A 21,540-nucleotide genomic window follows, 5' to 3' on the forward strand; every position below is an offset into this window, starting at 1 on the left:
GAGGTCAAGGTCAACAGTTTGGGACACATGCAGAAGTCACACAGTACACAGTACAAAGCGGCCACAGCTGACCTATTTTTTTGTCACCCACCCATAGCTTCCTTCACCAAACCTTGCATAACACACCTGTTTAAAGCCTAAGGCTGCAGATGAAGGGAAGTGAAGAGGATGGTTGCACACTGGTGGTTTACCTCATATGTCAATTTGTTTCATGGCTTTTTATACCATTGGAATCCATTGCAAGTGTTCTTAGCACGCCATCAAAAAATGCCATCATGCACTTCTAAAAACATTTTGAAGTGGCTTGACATATTTGAAGACTTTGTGTTTAGACTGGCAGGACAGAGTTGGAAACACAGACCTGCAAAAAAAAAAAAAACCCTTGCCAGGACAAGCCCATGTCTTCCAGATCATGTTGTCAGTTTCTGACTTGGTTTGTTTCTCAAAGATTCCTCACAACATCACTCAGCATTTGGTGTGAAGTCAGAATGAGATCTTGTATTTGAGAGCATTATCATGGGTTAAGGAGGAATCAGTCAGGTCTGAAGGATTCGTAAACTCTTTAGATACCTTGAAATAAAGTGCACTATCATCTGCTGGCTCAAGGTAATTTTTTGCAAAGTTTGATGTGATTTTCAGGAAAATTATTGATAATATTTGGTGCTGATTTGGGTAATATCTCTTGATTTTTAATTACTTTAATTCTGTGACAGTAGTTGTGTCTATATTTAATCACCCCACCTCTTCCACCCGTCTTACCCTCTCCAAACACACACACACACACACACACACACACACACACACACTGTATCCACCCACCCAATTAGCAATCAGGTTTCCTTTTTACAGGGGTGGGGGTCATGATGTGTATGTCCATATCTCTTAGGTGTGTTGAAAATATATTTTAACTAAACACGGACAAAATGTATGACAGCTCAGAGAAATTACATTGAGTTAAATTGTTTGCTTCATTTATTTAGAACTTATTTAACAAGTAGAGCCATGTTTTTTTCAGATTGATAGACAGAGAAAATGAACTAACTCAACTCCCTTCAGGGGTTGCCACAGCTAATCAACCTCCCCCATCTAACCTTATATCTCTATATATAACCTATATATATATCTATACCTATATATATATCTAACCTTGTATCCTTTTCTTTCACACCAAGTGACTTCATGTCATCCTTCACTGCATCCATAAATCTTTTCTTTGCTCTTCCTCCAGGCCTCCTGCTTGGCAGTTCCAACTGCAAGTGAACTCAGCTAAATGTTCAACAATACAATTGATTATTGCAAATTCCAAGTATCGGCAGTGAATATTTTCATCCGAAAAAAAGTTGTCACTCGTTGCGCCTAATCGCAATGTAGCAGAGCAGACCCAATAATATGCCACTCTGATTGAAAGCAGAAACATTTGTTGTTTACAATCCCTGCATCTATCAAGTTGCACGGACAATAAAATGTTTACCCCTGGCGCCCAAGCTTTAGGAGGGAATGGGAATGTGATGCTATGTTTGGAATTTTAGATGCGTCTCCATACTAGCTGGCCAGTCTCTGACATCCCCTACCATTTTACCCTCCCCCATATTCCTCTCCCTGCCTCCTCTTGACTGGCCATCCGTCAATGTTATCAAACATCTGAAATAAAGTTCCTCCTGGGCCTTTACAGCTCCAGCAGATTAATAGCAGTCACCAGCACCTCTGTAAAGCTTTGTTTCTGTTCCAGCAGGATGGCAGACATCTTGTTTGTCCGTGCACTTCCTCTCTTTTCTGGTCTTTGATCATCCAGTTTCGTGTGCAGACACACCCCTCACAAAATTAGCCCAGCGGGAGGCCATTTATTAAAATAAAACCCTCATTGTTTGCTCAGTGGCAAAAAGTGATTAAAGCACAGCCAGATGATTTTAGAATTGTTTTTTTTTTTTTTTTTGGTATCATATTAGGGCTTGTGGATAGTGTTCAAAGAACACGAGCAGACAATATTTCTCTCTGACCTCTGAACCTTCACAGAATTCATCAGAGCTTGGGGCCGGTACCTTCGGGTTAGAAGAGCAGGGTCTTGTGGTTACATTCTGACTCGGCCCATGAAGTTACAGCTGCTCTTTAGTTTACTTTGCTGTATTGGAATAGCTGTCTTCCTCATACACGGGGAGAAAGAAAACCTGAATGTTTAATTTGCCTGCTGGGCTTTTCATCAAGTCTAAGAGTGATGATAGACAAGTGTGGGCCTGCCCTCGGCCATCTTAAAGATAGAAATCCTATAGAAACCTCTTGTACTTCAGTAACACATGCTATTCTATTATGTGTAGTGCCAAGTCTATTGAATAAATATGTCTATATTAGCCTGAGATATTTTTAAGGTTTGCTGCCAGTATTAATGTAAATTGCATTTCTGATACATGAGAACAGGACAGGCGAGACAGGTTAATGTCTCTTCAGTTTTGTGTTGCGTGGTGGAGGGCAAAGACACGTCCAGTCTAAAACAAAGACTGCTGTGTTATCAGAAATGAACTTTCCATTATACAATGTTGAATCAAGATGAAGTCACCTGCTTTCTAGTGCTTGTGCATGATGTTGACAGATTGCAAAACATTTTTTTTGTACTGAGAGTGACGGGCCCAACACAAACCATCATCGACATGAAGGCTGCTCTTGAATGGTTCTGATTGGAGGTGAAGATAGAGTTCAGAGAACAGACATGGCTCATGCGGGCTTAGTTGATGTCTTTTCACTGAACTGACTGCACCTGCACTGCTTTTATTGACTATTTGTGGACAGAGGTTGGTTTTTATAAGATGTGTCACCAGTCAGATACTTTTAATCTTACCAATAAAGAGAAGCTTAAACAAGAAAGTCCTGATGTTGACTCATGTGATCCTCATGCATTGATTTCACCAATCACTAATTCTGCAATGCTCTTTTTGATAGATTTAATACAGGAAGGAAATTGAGTTCTATTAACACTGGCTGTCCTAGACTGGTTACTTCTGGCCTTAGGAGTATCAATTTGCTCAACATCTATATATTATTTTGCATTTAATACACTCTTTTTCCCTTTTTTAGCTCTTTCATGTTGCGTACGTCATCATAAAGTTTGCCAATTCACCTCGTCCAGACCTGTGGGTGCTGGAGCGCTCAGTGGACTACGGGAGGACATTTACCCCTTGGCAGTACTTTGCACGTATGTTCATTTCTCATTATCTTGTATCATCTAAATGGGAAAGCACGTAGTTTAAATTCATACCAGATGCTGTTGAAAATTGAAAAATATGGTGAAAACATATCTAGTCTTACACATCAATTTGTTTCCAAATTCAATTCACAATTTTATACCAGGGTAACAGTAATTCTACCAAAGTGATTGGCATTCATAATGGTTATCTTCACACAAATACTGGTCTGTCTCAGAAAATTAGAATATTGTGATAAAGTTCTTTATCTTCTGTATTGCAATTACAAAAACAAAAATGTCATACATTCTGGATTCATTATAAATCAACTGAAATATTGCAAGCCTTTTATTATTTTAATATTTCTGATTATCGATTACATCTTAAGAAAACTCAAAAATTCTATCTCAGAATTTTAGAGTATCATTAAAAAGTAATATTTGTTTTTTTAATTGCATTACAGAAGATAAAGAACTTTATCACAATATTCTAATTTTCTGAGAGAGTCCTGTAGTGTGCTTTTATAATCTCTAGAATAATAGATTTGTTGTTTGAATGGATAGCTGGTATTCTGTGGTCCTGAAACTGCTGTGTGCATTTCCGAAACCTCGGAACCCCTTAAAAAAACAGGATTCAGAATTGTGATGATTACTTTACAAGTCAGCACAACGCAGCTTGAACTGTTGCAGTCAAATGAAGAATAGTAAAACTCAATTAACAATATGAGAACATAATCAGAACCATACAAAGTTCGCGTTAAAGTCTATACCGAAATATGATTTTTTTAGTGCTAATGGATAATATTTCATTGTTACCCTAAAACTGATGCAGTATCACATTGTAATGAAACACATTGTGTACATACCTTGTGTTTGTTTATTTTTTATTCTGTTTTAGCAAAAAATATTATATAGAGATTGCTTAGTAATACAACATTTTATTTTTTTTCAAGTAAAGCTCATGTTATATCTGGAAGATGTCCTGTATTGTCATATATCTTTATAACATGCTGCATTTGCATTTTTTTACTTCTTGCCTTGATTTAACAGTTGTTGTTTATGAATTTTACATATGAATAAATACACTAGAATTTGAGTTTGTTTTCAGGTTTATTTTTATGTTTTTGCCAGATTCAAAATATGAGTGCATTATGAGTGTAATTTGCATTGCATTACAAATATGAGTGTGATTTGCATTGTTTGACTTCTTGCCTGGATTTAACAGTTGTTGTTTATTAATTTGACATATGAATAAATAAACTAGAATTTGAGTTTGTTTTCAGGTTTGTTTTTATGTTTTTGGCAGACTCAAAATATGAATGCATTGAAAGATTTGGAAAGCAACCCAATGCTCGAATAGTAAGAGATGATGACCAGCTCTGCACCACGGAGTACTCAGGAATTGTCCCTCTGGAGAATGGAGAGGTACGATATTACTTCAGTTTGTTTCGAAATCAACTCCTTAAAGTAAATTTAATTCACATTGCACTCTATCTAGAGAAATTCTTGAATTCTGTGTTGTTCAGATTGTGGTCTCTGTGGTGAATGGTCGTCCGGGATCCAGAAACTTCACTTACTCACCAGTGCTACGTGACTTTACAAAGGCCACAAATATTCGCCTGCACTTTCTCCGCACCAACACATTACTTGGTCACCTCATCTCTAAGGCTCAGAGAGACCCCACTGTCACACGCAGGGTGAGATAAACTACACAACCTCACACTCAAGTGCCATTCTTGTCTCCCCTTTTGGCAAGCCAAAATTACAACTCTCTTTCAGTTTCCTTTTTGCTGACACAGTCACACTCCTGCCCACAGATTTATTTATCCTTGTTGAGGCATTATGTCCAGTCATCATAAGATATAATTTTATGGGAGCTTCTGGTTGGAAAGACTCTGACAGACTACAGGTGCAGAATTTGGCATGGTGCCTTAAAGCTGAAGAAGACAGTTTGGTTCTTGTGAAAAATATCTGTGGGTGCAGTGCTCTATGGCTGAGAAAAATGGGTAAAAATTTGGAACACTTAGTTTCAGCTTCAGACATTATTGAGAGCAATAAGCAGCTTTTTCCATTAGAGGCAAATAATGTGCTCCATGTCTTAAATAAGTAATGTTGATCTCTGAACAATTTCGACTGGTTTCTTCCCAAATGGTTTGATGTAATCAGCCATCAGGCCTGTCAGAGCAGTTCAGTGGTGAACACATCAGTTTGTTTACTTTCGCAAGGTCTTCAGACAGGTAAAGAAAACAAAGTTATTCCTCATTCATGAGGGGCTGATGTGAAATAAGGCTGTGAATACCATAGCTTCCCTCAATGAGGAAGGGAGAGATCTTTTTTCCGCTCATGCAAGTGTTGATAAATGGTCCACATGTGAAGATGTTTGGTTGTATTCAGGCAGGATTGCACATTCACCTTCGTGTGGGGATTTTTTTCTATAAGGTTGCCAGACCATTGCAGGCTGTTGAAAAAGGCAACTGTGACCATCATCATCTCGACTTAAAAATCTATTCATTTTGTCTGCCCAACCACCATGTCATCTGGACATACACCCTTGGTGAATTGTCATGAATTACCCTGTTGTTCCTCTTCCTGGCCAAAGTGTGTTCGGTCAAAATGCTTAAAAAAAATTCCCCTCAGGAAAACACCTGGTCACATAACTGGAAGCTTAAAGTTATTGTCACCAGATAACGCCTTGTTACAACTCCGGCCAGCCATTATGATCACAGATAGTCACAGATTTTTTATGGAATTTATGGAGTTTATGTTCTTGCAGTTGTATTCCAAAGGTCTTGATGTTCAGTGGATTGTGGATGTAGAAAAATGAAGGAAAGTTGTGCGTAACTGCAAACAAAATACACCAGAACTCCCTTTTGGGCTCTCAATTCACTGGTGGTTCACTCGTTCACGGCTCTTGCTGGTTTAGTTGTGTACCAGGATATTATGAATTGCTGGATAAGTAGGTTTTCCGCTAACGATTGAAGACAATCGACAATTGAAGGCAGACAAATCGCCTCTGTCTTAGTTTACTTAATTTACATTTAAATGACGGTACAGATGATTGAAATCAGCAATACCTCGATAAATAACCTGATTCATACATTTTTGCTTATTTTCTCCTACCAAACACTTCATATCAATTTTTTGCAGTGTATTCTTATGGAAATCTTCTAAATTGCTTCATTCCTCTTCAAGATGCTAAATATACTCAAACTATGCAGAAGGCTTCTATCTCAATAAATTTGACAATGCACTGATTCACCTCATAGAGCTAGTCCAAACTCAAAGGTCAGAGTTCAAGTTTGAACTTGTCACCACTCGTGATTAATTTCTGCTTTCAAGCCAAGCCACACATAATGTGTTATGATGTGAAAATGTTGCTGATAACACAACTATGCAAGTGATAACATTGTCTTTGTAACTTTTGCTTTGGTAGTATTACTATAGCATTAAAGACATCAGTATTGGTGGACGCTGTGTATGTCATGGCCATGCACATGAGTGTGGTGGCGGTCCTGACCGGGAAAACCCAAACAGGTTTGTAATGCTCAGATTTTCATATCTCATTATAATCCAGATTGTTACAAGTGTGTCAACAGTTTGATTTGAAGAGGAGATTCAACTAGTAAGTCCCTTTTATGGGTTCACACAAAAACCAATAAATGAATAGTGATGCTCTTTATTATGAAATAAAGATGAGAATGCTCAAGCAATATTCTGATATATTTTACACAAAATGTACACTTCTAAGAGCTGTTCAAGCAGCCTAAAAAGTATGTAGGTCACTCATTCATAAAACATGGCTTGCTATTATCTCTATCTGTTGTGAAAAAAAATCCACACACAACTGTCATACAACAGGGTAGTTCCCCTCAGCTCTGTCTTTGGCTTACTTTCTGTTTTGGTTTTAGGGCTCAAATCATTGTGTTTTGGTTCACTCTCAGCACTTTAATCAGGTTACTTTCCAGGCACAGTTGGTAGCTGTTTCTTTCCAGAATGAAAACACTCTTGACAGTCTACTTGCCTGAATTAATGGAAATAACAACAGAGCGAAGGGGAGCAAATAAAGCCGCTGGAGCAGAACTCCAGATGAATGCTAATGTTAAATGGAGATCAGTTAGCAGAGAAGGAACACTATTAATACAGCAACCAAACATTTCTTACCTGTCATGAAGAGTGTGTGAAGCTGTGATAATGCTGCTAAAATTCTTTGTTGTAGATAGAAAATTGACCATCACTAAATCTAAAACCTTACTATGTGTTTAGACTTCAGTGTGAGTGCCAACACAATACCTGTGGTGAGTCATGTGACCGGTGCTGCCCCGGCTTTAACCAGAAACCATGGCGTGCTGCAACTGTTGACAGCCCCAATGAATGTCAATGTAAGTGTGCAATATTCCAGTTGATGTGTAAAAAAAGCGCTGCTACTCCACACAGGTCTGACTCCTTGAATTTAGGCCTCAAGAGAGGATTGAAGCGCACATTTTCTGCTGATATTTTAGCCTTGTTGTTGATGCCCTGATATGGTATTGTGGAGCGCTTCAGTGAAGACTAGAGAACATTCCTCATATGGGATAAGTGATGATGAGCACATTGGAAAGTAGCTCCAGGATAACTGTTTTTTTCTGCTTAACCTGGTGATAAGATGGCTCACCACACCCCTACTAGCCCTGCAGAAAGCCCCTTGCCATACCAGTTTATCAGCAAGTATTCAGCCAGCCAGCACAGCCATCGTAAGCTGGGATCTAATTGCTATGGTCTGTTGACAGTTTTCCTGTCATATAATACCCTTCAAAAGCCAAATAAACAGAGATAGAAATATGAAGACTTGTAATCCAATCAGTGCACTCATGCAGTGTAAATGTAAGCTAAACATTCTTAAGCATTAATGAGACATGAGCTGCGAACCTGGAGTAGGATATGCACTTTTTTCAGTTTGAATTGTATACTGACTCTTAACACTTCACAGTAACATTTATTTTCTCCATTTTGAGATAGTTAGGAGTTCAGGGTGCTTAAATAAGAATTTTCTGAGTAGCAAAAAATAATTTTCTGTTCAATTTGTGTGTGTTTGTCTGGGGGGGGGGGGGTTTCCTCCTCAGCCTGTCAGTGTTTCTCCCATGCCTTTGACTGTTATTATGATCCAGAAGTGGAAAAGAGGGGAGCAAGTTTAGACACCTTTGGCAGATACAATGGAGGAGGAGTGTGCATAAACTGCCAGGTATGAAGTGCATATCAAGTCTAAACTGATTCCTGTGTCTGCACATAAAGAGCAGGTCCTTGTAGTCTGTTTATATCTATAGAGGATTTCATATAGTGCTGTTAAATTTTCAACATATTCAAATGGGATCTGTATCTTTTAAATGTTTTCTTTATAGTCTTTTCTCTAACCGCTCTTCGGTCTTTGAATTACCCAAATGGAAATATGAACAAGTCTGGTAAATTTAATGTGCCATTATTAATCACAACTGTGGGAACATTATCCAGAAATAACAGAATCATATGAAGTTGACAAGTCGATTTTGGTCTCCTTGAAAATGATGAATCCGATGTGAAAAAGTTCATTGGAAGTATGTGAGCCCTTGGGTTGGCTGAATGCAGTCAGGCCTTCTCTTTGAAATGAAAATGTTCAGTAATGAGACAGACAATCTAACAAACATGTATAAAAATGATCAAATCAAGAAATCACATTGTGACCGTGTGGACCTTAAATGAGAGCTGTTCACTATTTGTCCCTTTAAATGCCGCTTGTTCGTTATCGCAAATGTATCAGTTTGAAAAAGTCAATTAAATTTGGTTCTCCAGAGAGTAAAGCTTGTGCAATTACATTCCCTGTTTGCTTTAGCACAACACTGCTGGGGTGAACTGTGAGAAATGTCTCGAGGGCTTCTTCAGACCTTTTGGAGTCCCCCCTGAGTCTCCCACTGGATGCATGCGTAAGTCATTTTTTCTTTGCTCCTGAGATGTGCAAAACTGTCATGCACAATTTCCAGTCGCACATTTTCTAATTTTTGAAATTCTTACTTTGTAATTTGAGATTTTTTCCGACTAACTTGGGATTCAAGGCTGCTTAAAATGATAGAAATGGGCTAATTAACGCCAAAAAACATGGTTTGGACTAAAGAGGGCAAATGTGGGCATACTTAAGAGATGATCCTCCAAAAAGTCCTTTTACAGCAAATAGTCAAGATTAGCCTCTGATAAGTGTGGTGCTTGAAGATCTTGTGATTTCAGGGAGTGGAAGGGAGAAGAGCACAAATCACAAGTCTAAAGACTGATTTCCTCTTGTCAAATTGTCAAATCAAATGGAGTCTTGGTGGACAGTAAACCAGCTTGGACAACTTGCGGAATCTCTGTATAGATTGTTTTCTCACAGCATAAAATTTGCCACAGACTCTACATCTTCTGACCATTAAATTTTGTAACGCTACTTGCAAATGTAGAAAGTTCTTCATTCATAGAGAATATTACACGAGTTGAATGACATACGGGATAATAAAATGGAAAGAGACACTGTCATTGGTGACATATGCCTTTTCTCGGAGCTTTCAAAAACTTTACAATATTGTTGTTGAATTATTCTTGTGTATTCCCCAATGTCTGAGCTTGGAATCTTCTCATTTTCCAAGTGAACATCCTATTAATGTTTTAGCACAAATGGGCTAAGAAACAGGGGGTGAGGCACCAGAGGAGACTGCGACCTGATTGGACGAGGTCGGTATAATGGGTACAAGGCTTGTCTACTAAGAACTGATCGATTTGTAGGTGAAAGAGAAACTGGGGCCAAACTTCCTGTGTCTCTCCTGTGTGGTTTGATACTTTCTCCCTCCTCGTCTCTTCATGTATGAATAAAGGATTGAGTATAATCACGGATCTAAAGAAAATGGGTCATAAATGCACGATGACTCTGGAGGCCTAAATGGGCTATGTAATTATTATTCTCCGTGTTAATCACATGTATACGACATTGTTAAAATCAAATCCTTGCTGAATAATTGATGCTTTGGAATTTATAATAAAGACTTAGAAGTTAATTATGATATGACCATGCAGGTACATGTCCTTGTATGCAAATTAGCATTTTACTCTCGTTTCTTATGATGAGAAAATAGATGACTCCATCTGCAGTGCTGTGTTTTATCAGTTTTCATTGCATTCTGTTTTTCTTACATTACCATCATATATGTTTGGATGCCAAGAATACAGGAATTCATGGTTTGAAATGTTAATCATATTGTCCTTAAATTTATACCAGCTCAGCAACAGAGGACGGTAATTCAAGCAAAACCATCAGTAAAAAACTTTTTCGAGCATTTTATTTTCCAGAATGCTCACATTTTTTTTACTGAATACTAAATATAAATACATAATATCACCAGCTTGCAGATGCAACAGCAGAACAACAACAGGCTGTCACATGGGATCTGGAAGGTGTATCTGCAAAGAGCAGTTTGCTGGAGAAAACTGTGATCGCTGTGCAAATGGATACTATTACTACCCTGAGTGCATTCGTAAGTGAAGTTTTCTTAACAGCAAGTGTTGATGGAAGAAATAAAGGGAGGAATGGATCAAAGATGTCACGCAGATTTTAAAAATACTTAGTTGACGTTGGTCAATCCTATAGCAGCTGTGAATTAAGGGTCAAAAGGTTTCAGTGCACACTTGTATGCATAGATCTTTTTCTCAAAAAAACCTATAGTTTAATTTTGGGCGGCACAGTGGCACAGTGGGTGGCGCTTCGGCCTCACAGCATGAAGGACCCTGGTTCGATTTGGACAAGGGGACCATTCTGCGTGGAATTTGCATGTTCTCCCTCGTGTCTCCGGTTTCCTCCCACGGTCCAAAAAACATGCAGCAGGTTAATTGGAAGAAAATAAGGAAAAATTGCCCCGAATGAGTGAGTGAGTGAATGCTTGTTTCTCTGTATATGTGACCCCCGATGCTGGGATAGGCTCCAACATTCTCTGTGACCCTGAGTGTAGGATGATGGATTGTGTAATTATTGTTTTGTGCTTCAGCTGACATTGATTCATAGCTTAGAGAGCAGATGTAACTCAATGGACTGCATTTTGCGAAAAAAGTGTGACAGCTTAACTTTTAAGGCTTTTTGAGTAAGTTTTTTTGTGATTCAGGTAAATTTAACCTCAATAACTTTCACCAGTTCTCAATTGTCCCCTTGTAAAACATTGACCATGGTTAAACACTGAATGATTTATAACACTATACGGCCTTTTAATTCCAAAGTTCAAAAAAGTTAGGTTTCAAGACTGTAATCCAACTGTGAACATCTTGGTAGAGTTTGCATTTTTTTTGTAACCAATTGTTAAAATTTGTTTTGTAAGGTAGAATATAAATGTTGTTGCAAAAGCATCTACTCTAAATAAAGTAGGCACTTCAAATATGAGTCAATTACAGTTTCCCCTTCTTTAATTTTATACCATTTCTTTACATTAGGTTATCCGATTTACGAGGGAACCACCAAATCCCCTGCAGGACCCATTGTGGGTGAGTGCTTTAACTTTCTCATACCAATTGTAGCTTTTTTAAAACAGCGTTTATGCTGCAGTTACTGTGAAACTTTACACATCTTTTTTTTTTCCCTGTGATTTTTCTTTTCCCCTTCAGAGCCTTGCCGTCCAGGCTATTTTGGCTCACCCAGCTGTCATCGTGAGTGCGAATAGACGTGATCATTGAGATGCCATGTTAACTCCTTTTATCGTTTTGGCCCATTTCCATTTCTTGTATGTAAACACCATGTTCCGGTCTTTGACTTGTTTGTCAACCGAGTTACCTTTACCTGGCAGCGCAGGTTATCAAAGATAACTTTAGAGTAGCAAGCAAGGGAGTAGAAAGTCAGATGAAGGTGGCGTGGAATAATCAAGTCAGGGCTCACTGTATTTATGCACAGCTGAAGGGCAGATCATCTTTGTAGGCCTGATGAAACGCTAAGTATATTTTATTTTGGATACTAGATAATAAATATACTGCACAGTGATAGCAGATCATTAAACTATCGCATCAGGCTGTCATGGTATTTTAATATGGCTATCATTTGGGATGTAAGTTCAAGTAGGCCTCTCTCCTCTCATGATAGTAATATTCAGTTGGGACTGTTCAGTGAGAGATAAACAGTCTATTATTAGTTATTGCCATAAATTCCCTTTTCTGGTTTTGTTCAAGCTTGGAAATACCATTATTTGTAATGAAGCATTTCCTCTAAAGCAATGTCTTTCTGATTTTGACTTTAACTTAGAAAACAAACAGTACCTTGCCTTGAACTAGGAAGTCTTCAAGTGCATTATGTTTTGTGTGCTGACTGAGAAACTATTTCATCTGCAGCCAATTTTTAAAGTCAATTTTAAATGTTTTAAAACCACTTAGGGGCAAAGAAATCTGCTTCTTTGGTGGCTGTCCACCTGACTTCGTGCCAAGTCCATTCACATACCAGTTGCAGGCACGGCTTCCAGCGTTGCATTAACACTTGTGTAACACAAAGTGAACAAAGTCCAATTGAAGGGAGTTTTTTTAATTCCTTGTTGTTTAAATGGAACAAAAAAAAAGAACAGAAGGTCATTTATGAATAAAAACTTAAATTTCACAGGACCACTCACTTGAATTTCCATTAGTTACCATGCAATTCATTGTTTTGTGACACATTCGAGCGCTATGTGTTTTTTCACAGAATGTGTATGTGACTACAGAGGAACAGAGCACAGGGTGTGTGATGCATCCGGTCGCTGTCTGTGCCGTCAGTTTGTGGAGGGGCAGTATTGCAACCGTTGTCAACAGGGATACCACTCCTTCCCAAAGTGTGAGGGTAAGACAAGCCGCCATTTACTAGGCGTCTTCAGTTTTGGTTTTCAGAAGTATGAGGTAACCATACCTTGCAATATGAAACCCAAAAAGTTTGTGAGGGATATTTTTGATCTCGTATGAATGGTGATGAAGACCGGAGATATTTCTGCAATTGGAGACTAATTGCAGTTGCAAAGTAGCAACCGTGGACAAACTGTGGAATCTTTGCTCAGCTGCAGCACAAGTGTGGTTTGTTTGTCTGTATGAACTTGCCTACTCTTGTTTCTGGACCAAGTGTTTTTTTTTTCTGTCAGACCAAGCTTTTTAGCAGCTTCAAAATCTAATATAGATAATGGTTTTGACAAGCACCCGCAACCCTTTAATATTATTTAATCATCCCTGGAAAACACAGCATGGATTTTTCTTCGTTTTCCAAATGCAATTGTACTTTGTACCACAAAAATGTGACAAATCCACCTGGTTTTCCTATGGCTGATGTATATGTTATTTGTCAATGCAGACACATTCGTTCTCTCATTTTGTATGTGACCTCATTTGTTTTTTGCAAATGAGGGAGGCATGTGCATTTTCATTACAGGCTGAACTCTATCATCTGAGCGGCAATACAATTGTTTTGTGAAATCACCAAATTTTATATTTCTGTTCCATGTGTTTTGATTTTTTTGAAAACTAAACATATTGTAGTTTCTGTATTTTGGTGCCACTTCTCTGTTTGGCATTGTTGATTTTTCTCGTAATATGCAATCTTTTGTTTATTGGCCACATACTTTTCCTAGATTCAAAATCTGAAGCGTTGAGGTTGGGATGAAAATTATTTGAATGGTTTTATTAAACTTGTTTTGAACCTTGTTCCTCCCCATCAGCTTGTCTTTGTGGTGGAGCTGGTATTGCTGATAGTATCTGTGGTCCAGAGGGTCAGTGTGTCTGTCTCCCCAACTATGGAGGACAGGAATGTGACACCTGTGCACCAGGCTACTATGGATACCCAGACTGTGCTGGTGAGAACATTGGGCTTGGTTTTATCCCACACATTATATATAAACGACACACACATTCATCTTATCGTCATGTTTATCGTCATCTAATGGTAGTGGGAAAATGTTGTGGTTTGTTCAACTGGCCTTCCTGCAGCTCATTCTCATGTTTGTTTTTATGATCTCTTCTGTGAATATCCTGTAACATTGTATGCTGCCTGACAAGGCCATTTATGTAATTTATTTTAGGTTACACAACATTTTAGACAACATTCTTCCTTGTAAGGACTTTCAGTCCCCAGAATAGATAACTGGGGATCTCTGAGTCACTGTCACTTAACAGGGGGGCTATTTAGTTTTAGAACAAAAAGGATATATAAGGATATAAGTGATCATATTCATATTTATAGTCACTGGAAAAAACAAAAAATGACTTGTTAGATTTTATGAGCCAAAATTATAGTAGAGGCTACATTTATTCCAACAGTGTTTTGTCAAGGGAAATTAGGGTTTGAAGTTAATTCAATTTAAAACTCCCACTTTTGTTTTCTGTCCTCAGCATGCGAGTGTTCAAGTATTGGGTCATATGGCAATGTGTGTGATCCGGTGTCAGGGCAGTGCCTGTGTCTCCCCGGTGTAGTGGGACAGAAGTGTGACCACTGTGCTTCCGGTCAAAGGTTTCCCCACTGCTCAGGTAGTTGACTAGCTGAGTCTGGGAGCAAAACAACATCAAGTATTTCAGTCCAATCTTATGGTATTGGTTGGAAATTATGTCATCCTAAACTATGCCCATTCATTGATTTAAAGTGTGAAACCTAATGTTGACTGTATTCTGTACATCACTGCATCTATCTACATTAGTGCTCAACTAACTTTCATATCTTTTTTTTTTTTTTTTTTTTTCTTCATTTATATTCTATTTTGTCCTGTGTTTCCAGCCTCAATCAGTCAGTGTCATCCGGCAGGGACTGAGATAACTGATCCTCAGACGGTACGCCACCCATTGTAAACATACTGTAAGATAGCAGATTACAACATCACCTTCTCTCACAGACTAGCACTGATTGTGCTTTCATTTTCATGTTTCCACAGAACTGATTATATTCAAATTCCAGTTCTACCTTCCCGGGTGTTACTTGCATAGACCAATATCAGGAACTGATTACGCAGCTGTGTTTTTTAAACTTCCAGCACATTTCACAAGATTCCCTGAAATCTAAGTGTAATTAAAATAGAGGAAAAGACACTTCCTCTCATTCTGAAGGCGGAAAGAAAACAAAATGAAGTAATGTTTTCCTCTTTTAGGGAGTTCAGTTATTTTAAGACTTAAATCCATTGTTTTGGAATTTCTTATTTTCAGAGGAAAGACAACACATTTACACTTTTGATAAATCTGACAACATATAATTAGGTGTAGACCCTATCTATCTGATCATAAAATTATTCTGCTTTATTCTACCAGTTTTAAATGTCAGGGGTGACAAATCTGCCGTTTCAGGGTCTCTGTCGTTGCCGATCAAGTACAGAGGGTGTCTTGTGTGACAGGTGTAAACCTCTTCACTGGAACCTGGCAACTGGTAACCCTCAAGGCTGTATGAGTAAGTAAATATTAATCATTGCTTAATCATTGCTAAAACGGATAAAAATCTTGCACTATTTTCTCAGCCTTATGAGTGTTCCCATACTCTCTTATCATTATACATCATCGGTAACATCTGACAGGGTACTGTTATTAGTCTTGTTAGCCCTTACCCAGGGGTTATATTAACATACCACTGTCAGCAAGACAGAATCCATCCTATGTTTAAAAAAAAAAACATGAAAAATAGCACGTTAATACATGTTAATTCTTGCAAAGTACCACCAGTTGCAATGTGCGATTGAGTCCATGAGATTTTGTATTTTATAAAGCAGTCATAAGGACTTGTTGACACATGACACATGATGTGAAACCAATGTTGTTACAACACTAATGGGAAAATGGGAATTCATAGAAAATAGAAGGACTTTTCCTGACTTTATTTTTACTCTCACAGCTCAGTTGTCGCTCACGAAATGTTTTCACAAAAGAAAAGAAAAACATCTTTTAATATCCATAAGGATGCCTGTAGTTGATATCGGACAGGGGAAATTGAAAGCAAATAATGGCTGGAAATTTTCTCTGGAACACGTTTACTCATCATTGAGGGTCAGCAGTTCCGCTGTTGCTCTTCACCTGTAAAAGTGACAATAAGCTGTAATCAGAGTCTATTCACTGCAAATCCTGTTATCATATTCACCCTTCCTTCACCTTCCCTTACCCTGCTACCCTGCTTTCTTTCTTTTAGAGTGTAGCTGTGACTTGAAAGGGACCCTGAGTGGTGTAGGACAGTGTGAGCAGGTAGTTAAAAGAGTACTTGTCCATTTTTCTTTATTGTGTTTGATCCATATTTACCACATTTATGATTACATATCTTTGTATTCAGCAACAGCCCCCTCCCCCCTGCTAAAGTAGTTTCTATACTCTCCTGGTTGTGTTTGTTTAGAAGAGTGGCCGATGTCACTGTAAGTCCAATGGAAAGGGACAGCAGTGTGACTCCTGTAAGGACGGATATTTCCTTTTCCAGAAAAAGAACTATTTTGCTTGTCAAGGTGAGTCCTGACCAAATCAAAAAATCCAACATCACATATTATAGTCATTGGAATAAAGCAGAAGCTGCGGAGACATGAAAGACTATTAGTGAAAGGCCGACCTCAAATGAAGATGCAATTTGACGCAAGTTTGCTTCAGTTGTCAGCACATGATCAGATTCTGTATCACCTTTAAAGTCACAAGATGTTCATAAAAGAAAAGTTGCACATCTTTTGTCATCCAGTGGGATGAACGTACGACCTTATATCATGGCATTATGATTAAGGCTTAAAAGATGTGTTTTGAGTTGAGATTTTGTACATGCATAAATCAAGGTCTGTATGTCCCAGCTGCTGTAAAATGAGCAGTCGTGACACTGGAGATGGCAGATATTGTACCAAGATTTCTGCCAGTGGCCATACTGTTACTCCATAATGGGAGGCTGTCGTGCATTTACATTATGTCTTCTTCAAACCGTAAAGCAGATTAACATCACTGTTGGTGATTTCTAATAACTGAGAAAATGCCACTAATTATTTTATCTCACTGTTAGGTTGTCAGTGCGACGTTGGTGGAGCTATTGGCATGGACTGTGATAAAGCATCAGGTCAATGTCAGTGCCGGAGGAATATTATCGGTCTCAAATGCACTGAGTAAGGTGTTTTGATTTAAATGCATTTCAAGAGTATTTATAATCACTCAATTCTGATTCAAAATGTCTTGTACCATGTTAGACCAGCTCCAGGTTATTATTTTCCAAACCTTTATCAACTCAAGTTTGAAGTGGAGGATGGCACCACGCCAAACTCGAGACCAGTGCGTTTTGGTTACAGCCCTCACGAGTTCCCAGGGTTTAGCTGGAGAGGTTATGCAATTCTCTCCCCTGCACAGGTTAGTGCATATAAACGGATGAATCAAACATATTGTATTGACCCATTATCTTTCATTTCAAAACTTGCACACCTACCCTTTTCAATCTTCAAACCACCAACAATCTTTTCTTGCACTGCACAAATAGTCCACCACACACCTTTACCGCATAAGGACTGATGTGGATATTTGGACTCTAGTTCTAGAACTAACGCTATTTCTTTCAGCCAGAGGTGATCCTCACACTTACTGTCAGCTTTCCTGGCCCTTTCCATATTGTATTGCGCTACGCCGCCCCTCAACATAAGGGGAAAGCAAAAGTGAGAGCAAAGATCTTGGTGGTGGATGAAGCTGGCTTTCAGTATTGCTGTGACTGTAAGTGGAGGGCTTCTTTTGGCTATTTGTTTTTTCCTGCTTTCTATTTGTTGATTAACCTTCCCCCTCTGCAAAACTGCTTTGCCCACCAGACATGATTTTTAACAATTTTTACTCAACGTAACCCCTCCATGTTCTCATCAAGCCTGCGCCATCACGGTCAGCTATCTGTTGCTTTTGTCCCTGCAGAACGAAGTCAGAGTAAGAGTGCATGTTGACCCAAAAGATGGGAGACAGCAATTGTTCTTTGTGGTTCTTCATTTCACTAACCCCGGCCAAAATCATGTGACTGGTAGCGTCAAGGTTACCAGTAACAGAGGCATTGCAGGTAAGTTGGCTAATGACATCGAAGTCACTAAAATTAACCCATCATTTAGGGTTTTCCAAAAGCTAAACAAATTAGGTCACCGCATCTGTTACCAAATTTGTGCATGGTTCAAGTAACAATAATATTTGGCATTAGTTTTGTCTGTAGCTGTGAGAATATGACATTTCCTTTCAATCCCTGCCTCTGCAGGGTCAGAGCAGAGTAAGGAAGTAATATTCCCTGTGAGTACCTCGCCATCCTTCCTCACCGTCCCAGGAGAGGGCTTCACCGAGCCCTTTGCATTGACGCCCGGGAAATGGATTGTTCACATTAGAGCAGAGAATGTTCTACTGGTGAGTTCTGAGAAGAGCACTTCAACCCTATTTCACTGCAATTCACTTCACAGAATAAATGATAATTAACAATAAACTGACTTTTGAAATATGATGAAATATTGTTGCCCACTCCTCAGGACTACTTAGTGCTGCTACCCCGGGATTATTATGAAGCATCCCTACTGAAGGAAAAGGTCACTCAACCCTGCACCTACCTACCCACTGGAAGCAGGCATAAAAAGTAATCTTTTATCTGTAAAATCGTTATTACTAGCTGCTCATGTAGAACTAGTGAGGTCATTTTAACATACGTCTTAATCTTAATCTAAGTTCTGCGCATTCATTCATTGTCCCACTGATTATCTAGGGTCATTTTGTGATAGCAGTAGATGCACCTACTGCCATGTGGGCATACTTGGAATACCTCAAAGGGTGGCGCTCTTGAGGCATCTTTATCAAATGTGAACCAAATCAATTGATTCGTTTCAACGTGAAGGAGCAGTTGTTCAACTATGAGCTGCCCCTTGATGTCTCTGCTCCTCACTCAAGCCAAGCCACCTTGTGGAAGAAACTAATCTCAGATGGTTGTTCTTTCTGTCAAAATTTTAGCTCATGGGTGAGAGGTGGAACATAAATATACTGCTCAAAAAAATAAAGGGAACACTTGAACAACACAATGTAACTCCAAGTCAATCACACTTCTGTGAAATCATAGTGTCCACTCAGGAAGCAACACAGATTCATTTTGACTTGTTTTAAGGACATTACATCAAAGTTGGATCAGCCTGTAGTGTGTTTTTACACTATAATTTTGAGTGTGATTCCTAATCCAGACCTCCATGGGTTAATACATTTGATTTCCATTGATCATTTTTGTGTGATTTTGTTGTCAGCACATTCAACTGTGTAAAGAGCAAAGTATTTCATAAGAATATTTCATTCATTTAGATCGAGGATGTGTTTTTTAAGTGTTCCCTTTATTTTTTTGAGCAGTGTATATTGGTGAACTGAGCTTTTAGTTTTTCCTGTTCGGCTCAGCGCCTTCTTTCCCACAACGGATCGATGTTGCTTCTGCATCATTGCTGATGCAGATCTTGTACAGCTCCCACTCCAACCCGACCTCACCTGTAAAGTGGAGGATCTGCTGTTTTCAGAACGCAGCAATGGCCTATGACTCGAAGGTGTTGACCCTCATCATCCAAACTTCCTCACGCTCAGTTGCAACCCTCCTCGGTGCCTGGTTGCAGTCTTGTGGTGATGAGGCCAATAGTATCAGATCATTCATGAAAAGCAGAGATGTGATCCTGATGTCTGTATACGAAAATTCTTCTCACTCATGCCTCCTCAGTACATGAGGCTCGTAAAAAGATTTAGTTACAAAGGGCAAGCCTGGTAGAGTTAGCACTCACTGGAAAGCTGCCAGATGTTGTGCTAAGAATGCAGACAGAACTTGCACACAGACTGTATGTCTCATAATCACCACCATTGGACCTCATGTCCCCTTGGCACACCAACAGAACTGTGACTATAGTGTATTTTTGATGGGTTTTCTGGTTTCCTCCCAAAGTTCCAAACATGCAATAGGTTAACTCAAGATTTTAAATTGTCCACAAGTCTGAATGGGACAGTGGCTGGTTGTAAATCTCTACATGTGACTCAGTGATTGACTGGCAACTGGTCCAGGATGTTCCCTGGTCTCTTGTGCAGCAACAACTGGCTTTGGATCTAGTGAACCTGTATGCAGGAAAGGCAGTAAATTACATAAATGTATGGCCTAGGAATATAGTGATATCTATATTTTTACAAAACAGCAAAACCGAGCTTGAATTTTAGAAAGCCCTAAAATCAGTTGACGGCAATACAGCATAACAAGTGTAAGTGTTTATTTAAGTATTTCGAAATATGGAACCCCAAATATATCAAATCCTAATTCAGGATAAAATGTCAATTGGATGCGATGCATGTTGGATAGACGTATGAATTCCCCTGCATGAAAAATAACCATTTTATGCTCTACATGAGCAACTTGATTTAAATTCCTTTTCAAATCAACCATGAATCTTATCTTATCATGCCTGCTGTTGGTCATTTCTCCTACCTGTGTGTTAAAGCTGTCTGCTGTACAAGCATGCCGCAATGGACAGGTTCATTTACTCCCTGGTAGCCCAGGGAGTTCTTTCTACCCGGAGAGGTCGCAGAAGAAGGCAGGCACGAGTGCGGCGTCCCACTCCAGATCATCCTGAGATGGCTGTTCTTAGTGGAAGACAGGTGAGAAACTGGAGATTCTACGGGAGCACGAGCAAAACGCCGCCATTTATTAATATGCCGATCTTATGAGTACTTAACACTCAATTGTGTCAAGCTTGACCAAAGTAACAGAAATTTTTCTCATTGAAAACATACACTTTTATGTAGTATTCACAAAATAAGAACATTGTGTAACAGAGTCATATTGATGTATATCAATTGTCTTTAATATCTACTTAATAGTCCCAGCTGAAGTTGCAATCATAATACTTCAACACATATATCGGGAGACCAGACATATTCTTAGAGTTAGCTGTAGATAAAACATCAAGCTGAGATTGGAAAAAAGGACAAGGGACATCCTGCGGCAATTGTGATTTTTAAGCCGCGCATTTATAAAAATAAAAGGATGATATCCATCTTTCATTATAATGGATTACGTTTTTGCTGTAACTTTTGTGGTAACTTGTAGCCAGAGTTTTAATTTGCATCAGAAACAAGCACGATTTTTCTTTATTTCCTTTTCTGATTGTGTGCACTTGAACAAATATTGCTTTTTTTTCCACCTTTTAAAATAATAAGTCTAATTTGTTAAATCTGCAAAAACTTTTTACACCTGACATTACTGTATCCATATTTTTTTCTCCGCTGTCTCCAGAATTTGGTTTCAGCATTTAGGCAATACACTTTACACTGTGAATAATTTTAGCTCATAAATGGACCTCCAAGATCAATACCCTTGTTCCAGCTTTCAGTTATTTACGATCTTTATTGTTGTTGTTGTTTTTTTCCAAAGTGATAATACTATGGCACGATTACATAAAGGCCTACACATC

General features: G+C 38.7%; 1 protein-coding gene across 1 annotated transcript in view; it reads left to right on the forward strand.

The window, feature by feature from the left end:
• LOC147218875 (laminin subunit alpha-3-like) overlaps positions 1–21,540 on the forward strand; it is a 62,528-nt gene that overhangs the window by 9,305 nt on the left and 31,683 nt on the right. The window contains exons 3-25 of the mRNA XM_086172099.1: positions 3,067–3,184; positions 4,479–4,597; positions 4,699–4,869; positions 6,606–6,706; positions 7,436–7,551; positions 8,272–8,390; positions 9,015–9,105; positions 10,549–10,680; positions 11,624–11,674; positions 11,795–11,836; positions 12,852–12,986; positions 13,849–13,983; positions 14,519–14,653; positions 14,898–14,950; positions 15,458–15,557; positions 16,287–16,339; positions 16,485–16,590; positions 17,124–17,223; positions 17,305–17,461; positions 18,005–18,143; positions 18,333–18,475; positions 18,595–18,698; positions 20,569–20,725. Coding sequence (XP_086028225.1) covers positions 3,067–3,184; positions 4,479–4,597; positions 4,699–4,869; positions 6,606–6,706; positions 7,436–7,551; positions 8,272–8,390; positions 9,015–9,105; positions 10,549–10,680; positions 11,624–11,674; positions 11,795–11,836; positions 12,852–12,986; positions 13,849–13,983; positions 14,519–14,653; positions 14,898–14,950; positions 15,458–15,557; positions 16,287–16,339; positions 16,485–16,590; positions 17,124–17,223; positions 17,305–17,461; positions 18,005–18,143; positions 18,333–18,475; positions 18,595–18,698; positions 20,569–20,725 — 2,577 coding nt within the window. The remainder of the gene's footprint in view (positions 1–3,066; positions 3,185–4,478; positions 4,598–4,698; positions 4,870–6,605; positions 6,707–7,435; positions 7,552–8,271; positions 8,391–9,014; positions 9,106–10,548; positions 10,681–11,623; positions 11,675–11,794; positions 11,837–12,851; positions 12,987–13,848; positions 13,984–14,518; positions 14,654–14,897; positions 14,951–15,457; positions 15,558–16,286; positions 16,340–16,484; positions 16,591–17,123; positions 17,224–17,304; positions 17,462–18,004; positions 18,144–18,332; positions 18,476–18,594; positions 18,699–20,568; positions 20,726–21,540) is intronic.

This window comes from Fistularia commersonii, chromosome 25 (assembly GCF_037954325.1).
Source record: "Fistularia commersonii isolate RoL2024-O1a breed Wild chromosome 25, RoL_Fcom_v1.0, whole genome shotgun sequence".
NCBI classification, from domain to species: Eukaryota; Metazoa; Chordata; class Actinopteri; order Syngnathiformes; family Fistulariidae; genus Fistularia; species Fistularia commersonii.